This window comes from Kogia breviceps, chromosome X, assembly GCF_026419965.1.
Source record: "Kogia breviceps isolate mKogBre1 chromosome X, mKogBre1 haplotype 1, whole genome shotgun sequence".
Lineage (NCBI taxonomy): Eukaryota > Metazoa > Chordata > Mammalia > Artiodactyla > Physeteridae > Kogia > Kogia breviceps.
The window spans coordinates 128,951,200-128,966,672 of NC_081330.1; the positions used below are offsets into that span (position 1 = coordinate 128,951,200).

Below are 15,473 nucleotides of genomic sequence, written 5' to 3' on the forward strand. Positions count from 1 at the left end.
TAATTTAAAAAAAAAATTAATTTTAATTTCTCTGGATGTTGACTGCAGTTTCTGAGAGAAGATGCGTGTTATTGCATCATCCAGTGAAAGCCACTAAAAGGAAACCGGGCAGCATACGTGAGTCCCCTGCCCCCACGTCACCGGCCCCTATAACCCGTACCCAGTGACCATGGACCCCACTAGGTTTTTTTTTTTTTTTTTTTTTGCGGTATGCGGGCCTCTCACTGCTGTGGCCTCTCCCGTTGCGCAGCACAGGCTCCGGACGCGCAGGCCTAGCGGCCATGGCTCACGGGCTTGGTTGCTCCGCGGCATGTGGGATCCTCCCGGACCAGGGCACGAACCCGTGTCTCCTGCATCGGCAGGCGGATTCTCAACCACCGCGCCACCAGGGAAGCCCCCCCACTAGGTTTAAAGCTCAGAAATGCCATCGAATGAAAGTATTGGTCTTCTCCAGTTTTAGAGCAAGCTCTCAATTTGCTTTTCCAAGAGGGGAATGTCAGAGAAAGTTTGTGCCTGCTTCCTTCACAGTTTACCCTTATCGGATGCAGCTGAAAAGCCTTTAAAAAGACAAGCCGCTGGCCCCTCAAAAGGAGGCTAAGAGTGTCTTGGCTAAATGTTTTGGAAAAAATATATCAATATGATTATCAAGAAGTAGGTAGGTATGTCCAATCTATATCAACACACATACCTAAAAAAGGTACTTTAAACAAAATGAAGTCATAGATGCTACTGAAATCAGAGCTTCCACTCCATTTTAAATGGGGCGCGTGTTTTCTACATCAGTTCTCTCTCAAACCTGTCCGTGGCTCGCTGGCTATAGGGTCAGGAGGTGTTGTTGCGAAGCTGAGATTCCAGGGCTGCCTTACCTCAGACGTGCTTACTTAGAATCTCCGAACGTGGAGTCTTGGAGTGCACCTTTAACAAACCTCTCAGGAGCCTCTTATTCTCTGCTTGAGGAGAAGAAAAAAAAGGTATAAAAAGGAGAGGAAACCGCTAACCTAAATCAGTTGCAAGGAAGAGCGTAGCTAACTCTCTGGAAGCTGGGAATGGGGGCCTTGTTTTGTGTTTCTTCTGTAAAACCTGACTGAGATGGAGCACACATTCTGGTCCAGCTGTGTTCCTACACATAGAGATAAGAGTCAACTGAGGCCCTTTTCTACTCTCTTTCATAGATGCGCGTTTTGTCTCTTTAAGTCCCACTGAAGTCAATATCGGCGTTTTGTCTCTTTAAGTCCCACTGAAGTCAATATCAGGTTCATTTCCTCTCCGAATTCAGACCATGAGGTCGGACTCGGCTTTGAGGAAAGACATACTAAGCATTTTCTTACTAAGGCACCTGGACGAGGCCCACCCATCCACTTACCTGTCATTCCTTCCATACCCACTTCTGGCTCCCCTCTCATGTGGCGGGTCTTCAGGACCGTAGGGTCTGGCTTACCCAGTCACGTCAAAAGTTAGGGAGTCTCCGTGCCGGTTCAAAGGGCGAGCTGTGTAATAGATTGCGCATATGTGAGCAGAATAAAAGAGTAGATTTTGAGTGTTATTCTGATTTTACCAAAATGCTTTCCTTTTCAAAGTTACTTTAAACTGCAATTAAAATAAATAACATGAAAAAAGCCAGCATAATCACAGAAGGTGTCCGTGATAATTCTAAAAGAAGAAAGCAATATAACCGCAAGTATTATTTTAACATATGCATAATAAAGCAGCCCTGTGTGTTTAATCCTAAGCTTTCTGTGCAACTCACTAGATGTTCTTTTATGGTTTATCATAAAATGCATTTATTCATGGAAATGAATATGTTATGTAACCCATATAAGCAGAACACACGTCGCTTTTTAAAAAAATACAGTGATCCCTTTGAACATTTAAAAGCTGTTTTAAAAGCTCAGCGGCATGCTTGTCCTTGTGATTTCACTTTCTAGAATATAAATTTCATGATATAACATGCAGAGTTGTAAATCAAAGATACCATAAGAAAGTATAGGCATGCATAATATCCTTGCCTTCATCAAGACCAGGTATTTGCTTAACTTTAAAACCCACACACTGTGGGAAGGATCCACTGCAGCTTTTGAAAGTGTTTTTAGTAACCCCTGAACGAAAGTGATAGCATTCACAAGACAATCCCTGTATTTAGATGTCTCTGCTCCGTTAGTTGACCTAAGGCTCAATGCACCTTCCTGCTTGGGGTCACCACCGTTAGCTTCTTTGCTCTTAGTCAACGCTGAGTATGTTTAACATTGTTTAAAAAGATTACCATCCACAGTTGTGAGCATCTTTTAAACAAACTTGTGAGTCCCTGTGAGCTCATGTCTAAATTTTTTTATGTTTCCGGCTCACGTGTAGCGCGTTGTCATGCTAAAAGCTACAGGTGCCGCCGGCTACGTAATTCGTGGGACCTAGGGCGAAATGAAAATTCGGAGGGCGGTGTTGAAAATTAGCATCAAGGTTGTGACAGAAGAACATGAAACAAGGTATATGGATCCTTCTAAGGTCACACACCCATCAGGCCAGCTCTGCCTACAGAACCTTTCGAACAAAACAGAACGACTCTGGTTTTTAAAACTCATGGGGAGACACGCTAAGCAATTAATTTTATTGGCCTTGCTGATTTAAACTATCTGAAGAAATATGCATGTAAGATGATGTAAAAGAAACGTGGGTATAATAGGAGAACTGCAGATGGCTGTCGTTACCATCGAACAGGAAGATCTCAAAATCTCAGAGTGGAAAATCTGCAGAATTTTATGGGGGACTGGATTGGAGGTTGGAGAAAGCCACGGGCTCTATGGGGAGGAGACTCCAGCTTTGCGCGGTATCTTTGAGCAGGTTGCGTGCCTCTAGACGCTCCGGCTACGCCGAGTGGTGTATTCAGGGAGATAACTGCGTTTTGGAACGTGCGAGTGCCATTCCGCGTGAGGATGTAGCAGGGCCAGGTCATGGGGGTGCCCGTCGGTTGTCCCGCACCCGAATGAGTGTGCGTGAGTCTTTTGGACTCTGTTGCGTTACATCGATGTCCCCAAGTTTGGAGTACAGCCTTCCTCACATCCCAGCCCTCTGTAGGCTCTCCTACCGGCAGGGGGCCGGAGCCTAGTCCCTTCCCAGTGGAGCTCCGGGCAGTACAGAGCTTTGTTAGGGGTGGTGTGGCAGAGGTGCTGCTGCGTGTCTCTTCCTCTGGTGGGGCCCTAGCGGGGGATGGAGAACGCGTGTGGTGACAGAGCATTGGAAGGGAGTACAAGAGGGGACGGGGCGGCAATCTTGCTGCTGAAAAAGCCAAATCAAAAGATTGGGGCAAAGACAAGGAGAAGAGTGTAGGAAAGGATTGTCTTGAATAAGTCCCTCGGGCTGGGCGGCTAGTGCTTATTAGAACAACAGACACCTGGGGAAACTAGGGGTGTGGGTCTAGGTAACAGATGATCCTAGCTGCCCGCTCAGATCGGTTTCCACGGGGTAAAACGAAGGGGGGGAGGAAAGGATTGGAGGAAGGTCTGAATGGAGGGAGGAAGGAGGAGAGGGAGGGGATGAAGGAAAGAAAGAAGGAACGAGGGCGGGCGGGCGGAGGAGGCACGTGCCCGTCCAACGTCCCTGCCTGGCCTCTGTCTCGCCGTATTACACCCATCGCAGTCCCGTCCCGGAGCTCTTTTCCCCTCCTCGGGAAAAGGGAAATTCAGATAAGTGAAAGCGTGAGCGGAGCGGAGCCCGGGGTAGGACCCGGGGAGAAAGCCCACAACTTAGGGGCGCTCCGTCCTTCCTTCGCGTGTTCCCACGCCCTTGTGGGTCCCGAGGCCCTGCTGCCCGAGACAGCGCCTCACATCCGGGCCCGGGCTTGCTCGCACCTGACGTTCACCTGCGTGGCGAGGGGGAGGCGGGGCGGGCAGGAGCGCACGCGGACCGTGGGGGCACCTGCGTGGGAGCGGACCACCCGGAGAGGGGCGCGCGGCGGCGCCCGGCCGGCTTCCCCCTGCGGCAGACAGAGCCCCCGGCCCGCCGCCCCTCAGACCTGCCCACGGCCCTCCGCCCGCCCCCCGTCACTCACTTCGCTGCCAGCCAATGGCGCGGCCGCCTGTCACCCTGACCCCGCCCCTGGAGGCAGAGCGGGGCGGGCCTTGGCAGGGAGCGCGCGGGGCCGGAGTGGAATGATTGAACTTTCCAGCGGAGTTGCGGCGGCCGCGAGGTTCCCGGCAGTGCGGCCCCGGCGCGGAGCTGGGAGCCTCGGCCAGCGCCCGGCGCCCGCGCCCCCGACCCGCAGCCATGGTGCCCGGGGCGCCCCTGACCCTCTGCCTCTGGCTGGCGGCCTCCGGGGGATGCCTGGCGGCGGGCTCCGGCGCGACGGCCGCCCGGCGGCTGGACGAGTCGCTGTCGGCCGGGAGCGTCCAGCGCGCCCGCTGCGCCTCCAGGTGCCTCAGCCTGCAGATCACGCGCATCTCCGCCTTCTTCCAGCACTTCCAGGTACGAAGCGCCGCCCGCCCGGGTCCTCGCCGGCGCTGCGGGCCGCGGCGGGGGCGCACGGGGCGCGCGCCGCCCAAACTTCTCGCCCAGCTCAGCCGGCGGGGCCGGCGTTCCCTCCGCGTGGACTTCACCATCTGGGGGCGCGAACCCTCTTTTCCGGCCCCCTCTCTGCCCCCGAAAGGAAAAAGACGCCTGCGGCATCTTCCCCTCACTCCCTTCTTCCGAGGGGGAAACGGAAGGCGGTTTCTCTGGGAAGGGAGAGCAGTTTTGTGGCCTCCACGGGAGGGAGTGTGGGTTTGTCAGTTGCCCGGGACTCCCGCGCGGGACCGCGGGCTGCTGGCGAGTCCCGCAAACCCCGGGGCGTGGCGGGCGCGGCGGGCACGGCGAGCGAGGCCGGGGGGCGCGCACCGGGGCGCCCGCGGACCCGCGCAACGAGCCCCGGCCCCGCAGGTGCCCGCGGGCGGACACTTTTGTCTCTCTCGAGCCCTGCTTTCGCCCTCGGCGCGCCGAGAGCTCGCGGCCCACCCCTGGAGCCCCGGACGGGGCGCTTGGGCCCAGTCGTGCGTTCCAGCGCGTTTGTGTTGGGGCCCGGGGAGGCGGTGGGGACGGTAGCTGTGCGCGCCCCAGTCGGAGCGTCTAGGTCTCGCCAGCGAACGGCGTGGAGGGTAAGGGAGGGGATGCAGCGGATGCGGGACTCGGAGGCGCCGTGTTTGGATGCTCTCGGAGCGGACTCCCGGGGGCCGGCGCCTCCCCCAGCCCTCGTAGGTTCCGTCGGCTTGAGGGTGTAGGACAGCTTGTGGGAGTGTGGGTGTTGGGTGAGCAGAAGGTTCGGAGAGCGGCACGCCCGGTGCTGTGGATGGCCGGGATCCTGGGGCGGGGGGCGCCCCGGAGGGAGGACCCCCCGCGGGACCTGCTCAGGGGCCCCGGCTGAGGGCGAGCGCACAGCTGCCTTCCCCAGCTGAGCCGAGCGCGCGCGCTCCGAAACCGTTCGCGCAGATAACCCAGTTCCCCTCGGCGGCCGCGGTTCTCGCCCTCGCCTTTGCGTCTCTCTCCTTCGTGGCTCACCTGTTGCCAAGTGCCCGCTTCTCGCCGCAGGGAAACCTGCGGAGGCCAGGGGGGCCCGGGGCTCTGGGCGGGGGCCTAAGCCGAGCCCTCTGCCCTTGAGAAATAACCTGGGCGTCTCTTCCACTCGGGCGGGATACATGGGCCTCTTCCCCGGGGCCCTGGGGGCTAAGCCGCGACAGGACGCCAGCGGAACGACCGTGGAGCTGGGGACGGATCTCCGAAGTCTGAAGCGGTGTGCGTGCCGGCGTGGGAACTCAGGAAACCTCGCGCCGCGCGGCGCAGGAGGACGAAAAGTTGGGACCTTCAGAGCCGGCGGGCGAAGTTTGCACGCGGCTGAGTGCGTGCTTCTCTGTGTCCTCAAGGAAGCGACATCCGGTGGGTGTCGGAGAGCTCGGCGCGCCCTGCCGTCCTCGCGGGTCTTCAGGCAAAGGGAGAAGGGAGTGTGGCGTCGTGCGCTGAAATGACGCGCACGTCCTGGAGAGGGCTCCTGCCCGGCCACCTGGTTCCCCGACTGCCGGCCCCGCGCTCACCGTCGCGCCCCGGAGGGGACGACAGAAAACAAAACGAAACGGCAGCCTGTTCCCAGGGAGAAAGAGTATCTTTTTGTCCTCTTTCCTTCCTTCCTTCCTTCTTTCTTTTTTTTTAATTGAATTGTCAGTTGCCGCAATTTATTTGTTTTACAGTTTCAGCGGCTAAAGAAGTTTAGATCAAGCCAATTCCCGTGAAAGGCTTTTCTTGTGGTCTCTTGGCATGATTCCTCTTCGGAAGAAAAACTGCTGACAGAATACACATTGCCAGACAATCCTGATTACATTTTAATTAGCTGGGTGAAATAAGCTGCAAATTACTCAGTTAGGACTTAATAACTGCTGTTTTTGCAATCAATTGCAAAGCCATTCTTGGAGGTTTAACCCTAACCTGGTAATGCCTATCTGATTCATCTAAATTGCAGGGATTAACCCTTCTTAAGATTTGAGAAGACAGAAGCACACACTCCTGATAAAGCGGCAAGCTTCCCTGCCCCTCCCCCTTTTAAAATAATTGGAAGGATGCGGGGGGACCAGCCTGCAGGCAACTCATCACGCCGAACGTGGGATTTATGAATGGGCGGGAGAGGCTGGGCTGGTGGAAGTGCTCGGAAGAGCCCCTTCTGTCAGGGTCACCCCAGCCACTTGTGCAGATAAACCGAAACAGAAGGCTGTTTCTGGAGCAGGTGCCGGTTCTCAACTTCTCCTGCACAGTTCCCGGCCTCCTTTGAAGGAGCCGCCAGGGCCAGTGCCCTGGGGTAGCAGGCCTGCAGAGGAGGCTGGGATGCAAACGTCTCCGCCCCAATTCTGCACACTCTCCGCTGCCTCCCAGCCTTGCAGCTCAAGGCCGGAGGTGGACGGAGCGCACGCGTGCCTCCACGTGTGTGGGGCTAGATCGGCTTCACCTGCCGATCATGTGGCTGTCAACCTTGCCTGACGGCACAGGGGACTCGGTACCGATGCCTGGAAGTGGGTGTGGCGATAGGGATGCTGGAGTATCTGTATCCTGAATGATCGGCCCACGGTCCCCGGCCTGAGGGAGCTTAGGATTTCATACTGCAAGGGAGACGGATTCTGAACCGAGTCATTGATTTCAGCGCTGAGGGCTGCCTCCCATTTGTGGAAAGCAGTAACGGCTAGCGTCTCACAGCTTATCAGTACCCGGCTCCATGGTGCCGTGCGCAGGGCGTTTGGCACGTTGCCATTTCAAGTTCACTCGCATCATGCGTGCACGTGGCTAAAAGCCTGGCAACGGAGGCAGTTGGGAAGGGCGTTCCTCAGTGAATGCAGCTGCGGTCCGAGCTGCGGGGTAAGGAGCAGGGAGGTGGGCTCTGGAGCCGGGCAGATGGGCTCTGCGTCAGGCTTAGCCGTTTGGCAGATAGGTAGCTTGGGGAGGATCACCTTCCTGAACTTCCAGCCTCTCGTGTGTCCGGTAGGACACCTGCCCAGCAAGGTGGAGATCAGAAAACCTGCTGAGGAGAATGAAAGCGCTGGTAATAAAGGGCTCACTGTTCTGGGGGTCTTACAAGTCTGTCTCATTTTATCCCCACAACCGTCATACAAGGAAGGTACCGTCGGTGTCCTCCTAGAGCTGGTAAGGACCCGAGATGCTGAGACGCTAATAGATGGGGGACCTGGGTTCCCAGCAAGGACAGCTGCAGGTTTGGGATTTGTTCTTGTTTTTAGGATTTTATTGGTTAGTGGTTTAACTTACTTCAGGACTGGCTGCCTTTTTCTCAGGCCCCAGCACCAAATGGAAACATGCCTTCCCTTATTCAAAGAGCAAGAAGTGTTGTTGAAGGAGCTAAAATATAAAACTTGTTCTTTCTTCTGCGACCCTTCTCTCTTGGAATTTGCTCTCCAGTGCTGTTCTCGGTAAAGCATCATTTAAACATGAAGTCACTCGCATGGATCTCACCGTTCATCTTTCTCTCGTGCAGCGCCAGTGTCACACGCAAACATCGGAGCGTTTCACTTGTACGGGGAATCACCAGCAGTACACAGTTTTGACTTCCCGGTTCATCCCTGGAGGGAAGAGTGGGGCCCGGGCTCAGGAAGGAGGAAGCGAGGACCCCCAAAGCGCCCTGTGTAGGGTGTGCCCAATGGGTGCCCTACAAGGGAACCTTGCAGGGCACGTGTAGACCGTCGTGGGCGCCCAGGGTCTGGCGAGCGCGCACGCCTGCTCAGGCGCGGCGCTTGCCCAGTGCCCTGTTCTGCCGGCTGCTGGACCAGCGCATCGCACTCTGTCCTAGCCGGATCCTCGGGAAGCTGAGCCAGGGGTCTCCCCCTCCTGCTCGTCAACCCATAGCAGATGGTCAGCCCCCAGGTGCACTTGGATCTGCTTGCCAGCTGAAGTTAGCTGCCTGCATTAGGGACGGGCAGTAGGCTTGTTCCCGTGGAGTCTTGCGCTCTGGCTGGCCGTCCACCAAACATAGTATGATGGTCCCAGCATGGGCCGGGGGCAGCCACCACTAGATTCTGGGACACATCAACGCGTGCATGCGCCACCCCGACCCTCCTTGTGTTCCCTCTGAGGTCCCTGCAGACGGTAGAGTGTGACAGTGATTTGGGAGGGGGAGGCTGGGAGGGTGGGGGTGCCAGTGGGCAGCCGAGAATCCTCCCTGGGGAGGACAGGGGCGGTGAGAGGCAGCATCGTGCATGCCGGAGCCTCCAGAACATGCTCTTATATCCCATCAGACCACGCATACGAAGCGCAAACTCGAAGATAAGGTCATTGAGGGTTTCAGTGTCGCGATCTGGGCACATTAGCCCTCGGGTGCAGGGCCCCTTCTGAGCGAGGGCCACACGCACCGGTCATTTGTCCCTGAAGCTGGCCCTGGTTTGGGTTTTTTTTTAACCCTTGGAGGAGGTGGGTTAAGCCCGCTTGTCCTGCTGGCTCTTCATAGCCTGTCCATCGTGTTCAAGGGTGCAAGGCTGACGTGCTCGCTTGGGAATAACCTGCCGTGCGCTTGTTTTCTCAACCTCGCTGGAAGGTTAAAGAAGGGGGAAAACAGTGGCCGTGTGCCTGAAATAAGCTCTGTCTCTCTTTGGGTGACTCTCATTTAGCTTGAGAGTGACCCCCTCTTCTGTGCTTGCTGCGACATTCAGGGGGGAGACCCTGCCTGTCTCGCTAGGTTCTGCTCCTCACGGCGGTGATGGAGCTGAGCCTCAGAGCCTTTTACAGATGGAGCCCTTCCACCAAGTATTAGCACACCTGCAACCCGCGCGAGTTTTCTTTCTCCAAGGAGGCTCAGTAGAATTGGGCTTGAGGAAACAGAGTAGCCCACGTGTGATAAAATAGGAAGAGTGCGTCTATTTCTTTGCCAGATTTGGGGACCTGAGGGGAAAAGTGGGTGGAGTCTTGTCGGAAGGTAAGTAGCGGGTTGCTGGCAGCCTTGGTCCTAGGGCTCTAGAATTTTATTAGTGTTAAGAGATTCCAGCTTAATGGGACATTATTCCCTCTCCAAACTGCTGCTGATAGACTCGTTTAGGTAGCTGATTAGAGATCTGAGGCTTTTCTCTAGCAGTAATTGGAAGCTGTTTGTTTTGGCAAAAGAGAGAACTAAGCTGGTGATTAGCTCATTCTGCTTGAGGACTAGCCTCTCCTCTCAGAAAAAGTAAACAAACAATTAGAGCATCAAAAACCTTTAGCTTGGGCTTCCCCGGTGGCGCAGCGGTTGAGGGTCCGCCTGCCGATGCGGGGGACGCGGGTTCGTGCCCCGGTCCGGGAAGATCCCACATCCGGGAACCCGTGAGCCATGGCCGCTGAGCCTGCGCGTCCGGAGCCTGTGCTCCCCAACGGGAGAGGACACAGCAGTGAGAGGCCCCCCCCCCAAAAAAAAAACCTTTAGCAGCCACAGATCTGCCCCAGGCTCGCAGATTTTTGGAGGAGCTATTTCGTGGTGAATAAACTCGGCTGTGGTGTGGTGTGTCCGTTTGGCCTGCCGTGAGGTTGAAGTTATATGCTAGAAAGTCTCTGGGCGGAGAGGCCATCCTCACGTTTGACCTTTATATTTCCTGGTCATGGTCACTGGATCTCTGGCTGCGCTTCTAAGAATTTCTGAATTTGACCCAAACTAAACATTACGTTATTCATGGCAAATCTTCATGTGTTTAATACAGCATTTCTCCTTGAACTGTGATTTACAAGTGTATCTTATTGTGACAGTTACAGAACATGAAGAAAACACATTAGAAAATACCGACTCATTTATTTCTTTGTGCACTGCACTATTAGAGGAGAAATATATCTATATATGTTTATATATTGAGTATAGTATATACTTATATGTATTTCAATATATTATATTAATAAAATACCTACATGTATGTATGTTTGGAGACGTACATTTAAAAGTTAAAGTTAATGTTGTTGGTTTAAGCATTCCCACCTTAATAACCTCCTACCTTATAATTTTTTACTGTTTTTTTGAAATAGCTTCATCAGATTTCACCGTATAACCTACCTGGGTACGTTCCGGCAAATGGGCATAGAACTTTCAGGCTAGGTAAAGAAACTTATCAAAGTGTCAGTGGGCACTGCTTGTGTTCACTCAGAAATGGAGAAGTTCCTACGTGTGACTTGCTGTTGCCTTCCGGAAATCTGATTCTTAGACGATTTTGAGGGTTGGGCTTGGGACAGTGATCAGTGAAGCGTATCTGTATTATTGAGAGACATTTTTTATATGAACAACAGTACTGGGGAAAAGAGCAAACGCCCTGTTGGAATGCTTTGTCAAATCACCCCATAACTCATACTGTTGGCGCAGCATCTGAGCTCCAAGTCTTTCGAGTGCTGAAGCCAGCCACCTTTCAACATTTCCACTCACCCTGCACTCCATATTTTGAAAGTATGTTGTCTATCAACATATGGCCTTTATTAAGTATGCCCTAGTTTTTCCTCTTCACATTAATCAAAGATATCCATAACTCCTTCAAACTTCAGATCAGCGTGAGATCGCCCACATTACCACAGTAGACCGATAAAACTGACATTCTTGACATTTTAGTTATTTTTGTACCATCTGTCTTAGGAGAACCTGTGATTTGTTTTGGATTCTCTGAATATTGGAAATGGGTCATAGACACCTATTCCTTCTCAGGAGACACTGTTGGTGACTTTCTGTCCCTCACCCCGCCAGCCCCCTGGCTCCTGGATCGGCAGCTAATAGCTTACAGCTGCTCCTCCTGAGAGACTAACCTTTAGCCCCTGGGCACCATGTTGCCATCTGGGCAGTGTACCCTCCTTCCCTGATGAGGGCAGATCATGGCCATTGGCTCACCGCTGGGAGGATACAGGAGGCCAGCCCTCTGCTGGGATCAACTCTGGTGCAGTTTATGCTCCAGAGCATTGCACGGGGCCGGGCTTACCAGGTCTCTAGCCGAGATCACATCCCTACTCAGCTCCTTCTGCATCCTTCCCTCCCCTTCCACCGAGGGCTTCCCCCCTGATACATCACATTCACAGGAAGACCCCTTTGAGCCTCAGCTTCGAGGAAACCCAACCTCAGACACCTACCTTCAGACACCTCATCTAATTCAACCCTTTTGTTTTGCAGATTAGACAGCTTGATGCTTATTGGAATGTTTCATTCAAGCACATAACAGATAATAGATAGTAGAAGTAAAGGTATAACCCAGCGTCCACAACTCTCAGCTCAGACTTTCCCCACTATCCCCTTTGCTGGTTTTTTTAACTTAATTTTTATTTTACATTGGAGTATAGTTGATATACAGTGTTGTGTAGTTTCAGGCGTACAGCAAGTGAGTCAGTTACACATATACATATATCGATTCCTTTTCAGATTCTTTTCCCATATAGGTTATTACAGAACATTGAGTAGAGTTCCCTGTGCTCTACAGTAGGTCCTTGGTGATGATGTATTTTATATACTGTATAGTCGTGTGTACATGTTAATCCCAAACTCCTAATTTATCCCTGCCCCTCCTTCCCCCTTTGGTAACCATAAGTTTGTTTTCTAAGTCTGTGAGTCTGTTTCTGTTTCGTAATCCACCATTCCCTTAAAAAAAAAAAAAGTGAGAGTTGATACAAATGAAAAAAATCCTTCTAGATGAGGAAGCACGTAAGGTTGGCACATTTTCTGTTATTTGAATTTAGTTTATCTCTCCTGATGACTGCAGTAAAAAGTCTCAAATCTGGATCCGAACGCACACGCACATCATGCTCCTTCATTGCCTGTGTGAAAAAATATGTATAACTGGCGCTCTGGGTGTGCTGGTTCTGCCTATCCGCAGTTGGTTGAATCCTCCAGTGAGGAACCCGTGCATACAGGGGCCCGGCTATACTCTTAGAATAGTACGGACCGGCTGTCCGTATCACATAAGGGACTTGAGCATCCGCAGGTGTGGCATCCACAGGGACCCTGGAATGAATTCCCCACAGATCTCAAGGGAAGACGGCGCTCTTAAAGGCAGCTGGAAATAGTTGTCTGGTCGGTGGACAGTAGGTGGGGTGAGGGCACGTCATTAACCTCAGTACCCCGGGCAGGTCTAAGAGGGTGGCAAAGGGGACCAGTTAGTTCAGATATTAACCAACTTTGCATTGACTCAGCTAGTGACCAGGCTGCCACGTCCCCCAGGACCTAGAATCCCCTCCATATCTTTAAAAGATTATGCAGGGCTTCCCTGGTGGCGCAGTGGTAGAGAGTCCGCCTGCCGATGCAGGGGACGCGGGTTCGTGCCCCGGTCTGGGAAGATCCCCGGAGCGGCTGGGCCCGTGAGCCGTGGCCGCTGAGCCTGCGCGTCCGGAGCCTGTGCTCCGCAAAGGGAGAGGCCACAACAGTGAGAGGCCCGTGTACCGCAAAAAAAAAAAAAAAAAAAAGATTATGCACATGGTTTCAAAATAGTGAGCGGAGGCATTTTCCCTGATGGTGATGGAGAAGGTTGGATAAAAGTGGTTACCCCTGATAGCCGATAAGTAAGGCAAGATTTATGGAAGCAGTGTTTATGGCTCATTTTAATGTAAATCTCAGACCGTAGAGGCTGGGTCTGTTTCTCCGTGAAAAAACACAGAAAACGCCACTTTAATCACTTCCAGTTATTTCAGCTATTATCGATGGATTGCTGCAATTTCAAAGAGGAGGTGGTAAAATTTCTACTCCTGAGGGATTTATAGCCTGGTAGAGGCGCTAAGACTTGTAAACAGAGCACTGCAGTCTACAAGGGAGGCTCAGGGAGAGTTATTTGTGTGAGATCTCAGGCTCGTTGCTGTAGGGGACGTGTCCTAGGGGAGATGACCCTTGAGCTGAGCCTCGAAAGCTGGGCTCTTCCAACGTAGAACAGCCAACTTGAGGAAATGCAGAGTCTTGCAGGAGTTTGGTCTGTCAGTTGGGGGCTCTCGGTGGCTCCTGATGGACGGGATGCAGTGTCAGCCTGCCCGGCCAGCAGCCAGGCATTGCGAACTTGTTGGTACGAGCTGTTACAAAGCTCAAGTGCTGTGTTCTGCAGGACGGGATGAGAGCAGGTCATCACACTTGCAGGTGTCTTCCGGCTTCTTGCTGATCTGGTTGAACATCAGGCTACACTACCAGCTGCCCTCATGCTACTGAGTTGATCTCTGTGGAGATCCTCTCCAGCACCCCTAAGAAAGAGCCCCAGATGAGCATAAAAAGGAGAGAAGGGGGCTGCCTCTCCCATCTCCCTGCCGTCATGCTTTGACTTACAGAAGGACCCCAGTTCTGATTGGTGGGGCTGGATCCTAAGTAAGAAACTCTCCTGAATCACTGAGCCACAGGTTAGAAGGTATTTGGCGTTCATTGCATTTTTTGCTCTCTTGGTGCTGAGAAAGTAGTTTCACATAAAATATCTGTTTGACCTTCACAGCAACTCTTTGAGGTCAGGAGTGTTATTTTATTTTTACAGATAAGACAGCTGAAGGTTGTGAGCTATTGGGAAGTGAGATAACCAAGTCTTCGTAGCAGAAAGTCAAGCCCTAATTGTCATGTTCCCCGATATTTATACTAAATGATCTGCGTCTCAGCATGTTGACAGTGAGAGAAGACAGAGTGAAAATATCAGCTGTAATATCGTCGACAATCATGGAGTTTGGGGGGGACACGGACCTCCATGTCTCACTCTGTCCTTGCCTCTTGGAGGTACCACTGCATCACGAAGTGGCACAATTGTGGACGATTGAAAGGTTGCTGGTGTGATAGAAGAAAACTATTAAAAATATCAGTCCATCAGCGACATCCGTTGTGCATCTGTCTACCCCAGTCCTTTTTCCAGCCAGTATGGATCTGTCACACACAGGTGTTTTTCAGGTAGCTTAGATTCTGGGGACCCAGCATAAGTGACATGTGCTTCCTGCCTACAAAATAATTATTTTCTACTAGAGAGAGAGAGCGCGAGAGAGCGAGAGGGGCAGACATTTACTCAAATAGTTGCAGAGTTGTTAAAGTGAAGAAAGTGTTATAATCGTGAATCATCTTTTAAATCTTTATAGAGAATTGTTTAACACATTATCATAATTTCGTAGATGAAGATTTTTTTCCCCTTATAAGTTGACTTTGTTTAGGTCCACCCCAAATCCCACTTGTCTAGCAAAATAGCAGAGTATAGTATTGTGATCCTTGCAGGAATGTTTCACGAACAGCTGAACTCCTTGATGCCATGGAGGATGTGTTTGTTGTGTGGGAATAACAGAGGTCTCAGGGCGTCACCCTTGACCTTCATTCTTGGCTGCCATTGCTGTTTTGTACAGTGGTGGGACACATTTGGAATATTTGCAAGTGGTGTTCATGGCTTGTAGGTATGTGACAGCTACTTCTAAGAACTCAGTGTGTCTTATAAGTTTGCTTGTTTTGGTTTTGGGAGTGTGTGTGTGTGTGTTTACATTTTATCATTCTTTCCATCATCTCTGTAAGATATAAAAGTTGGACAATAAGGAATTCTGAGAAAAGAATTTAGAAAATTCTCAAGGCTGCACATGAAAAGAAAATGGTGATGAACTGGGGTTCTTTAATCCCCCAGAGTGCAAAAATCTATCCTCAGGGGAATCTGAGAAACAATGGCTCATCAAGAGGGAAGAAAAGCTCTTAATTCACATGCTATTTATCCTTTTGTTTTAAATTATAACTTTCGTCATTTAATAAACTTTTCGGTCTCCCAGGTGGTTAATAGCCTGCCAACTTGAGAAAATAACATTCTGTTAGAGTGACCTCAAAATCTATAATTTTGTATTTCATATTACCTTCTTACTTTGCAAGATAAGGCAGATATGCCGTCACCACTGAAAACAGTCGAGTAATGTCTGGTGACTGCCATCTTCATTGTAGGGAAGTACGTGTTCTTCTTGGCGCACATAGGATCTCAAAGAACCGTCAGCAAACAAAAATGGATGTCTCCCCTCAATTCAGTATCTAATTATCACGGATGACTTTTAAATTTCATAGCTAATTTCTGGTTCTA

The 15,473-nt window shown here is 51.8% G+C and overlaps 1 protein-coding gene across 4 annotated transcripts in view; it reads left to right on the forward strand.

The window, feature by feature from the left end:
* The first annotated feature begins 4,134 nt into the window (after window positions 1-4,134).
* The window catches only part of ANOS1 (anosmin 1), a 189,807-nt gene continuing 178,468 nt past the window's right edge, over window positions 4,135-15,473 (forward strand). For 2 of the 4 annotated variants that reach the window (XM_067023980.1, XM_067023979.1), the window contains exon 1: window positions 4,181-4,452. In XM_067023980.1, the coding sequence (XP_066880081.1) occupies window positions 4,255-4,452 (198 nt within the window). In that variant the 5' untranslated portion in view covers window positions 4,181-4,254. Of the gene's footprint in view, window positions 4,453-15,473 lie in introns of all 4 variants that reach the window. The other 2 variants (XM_059050123.2, XM_067023981.1) reach the window with 2 other exon arrangements.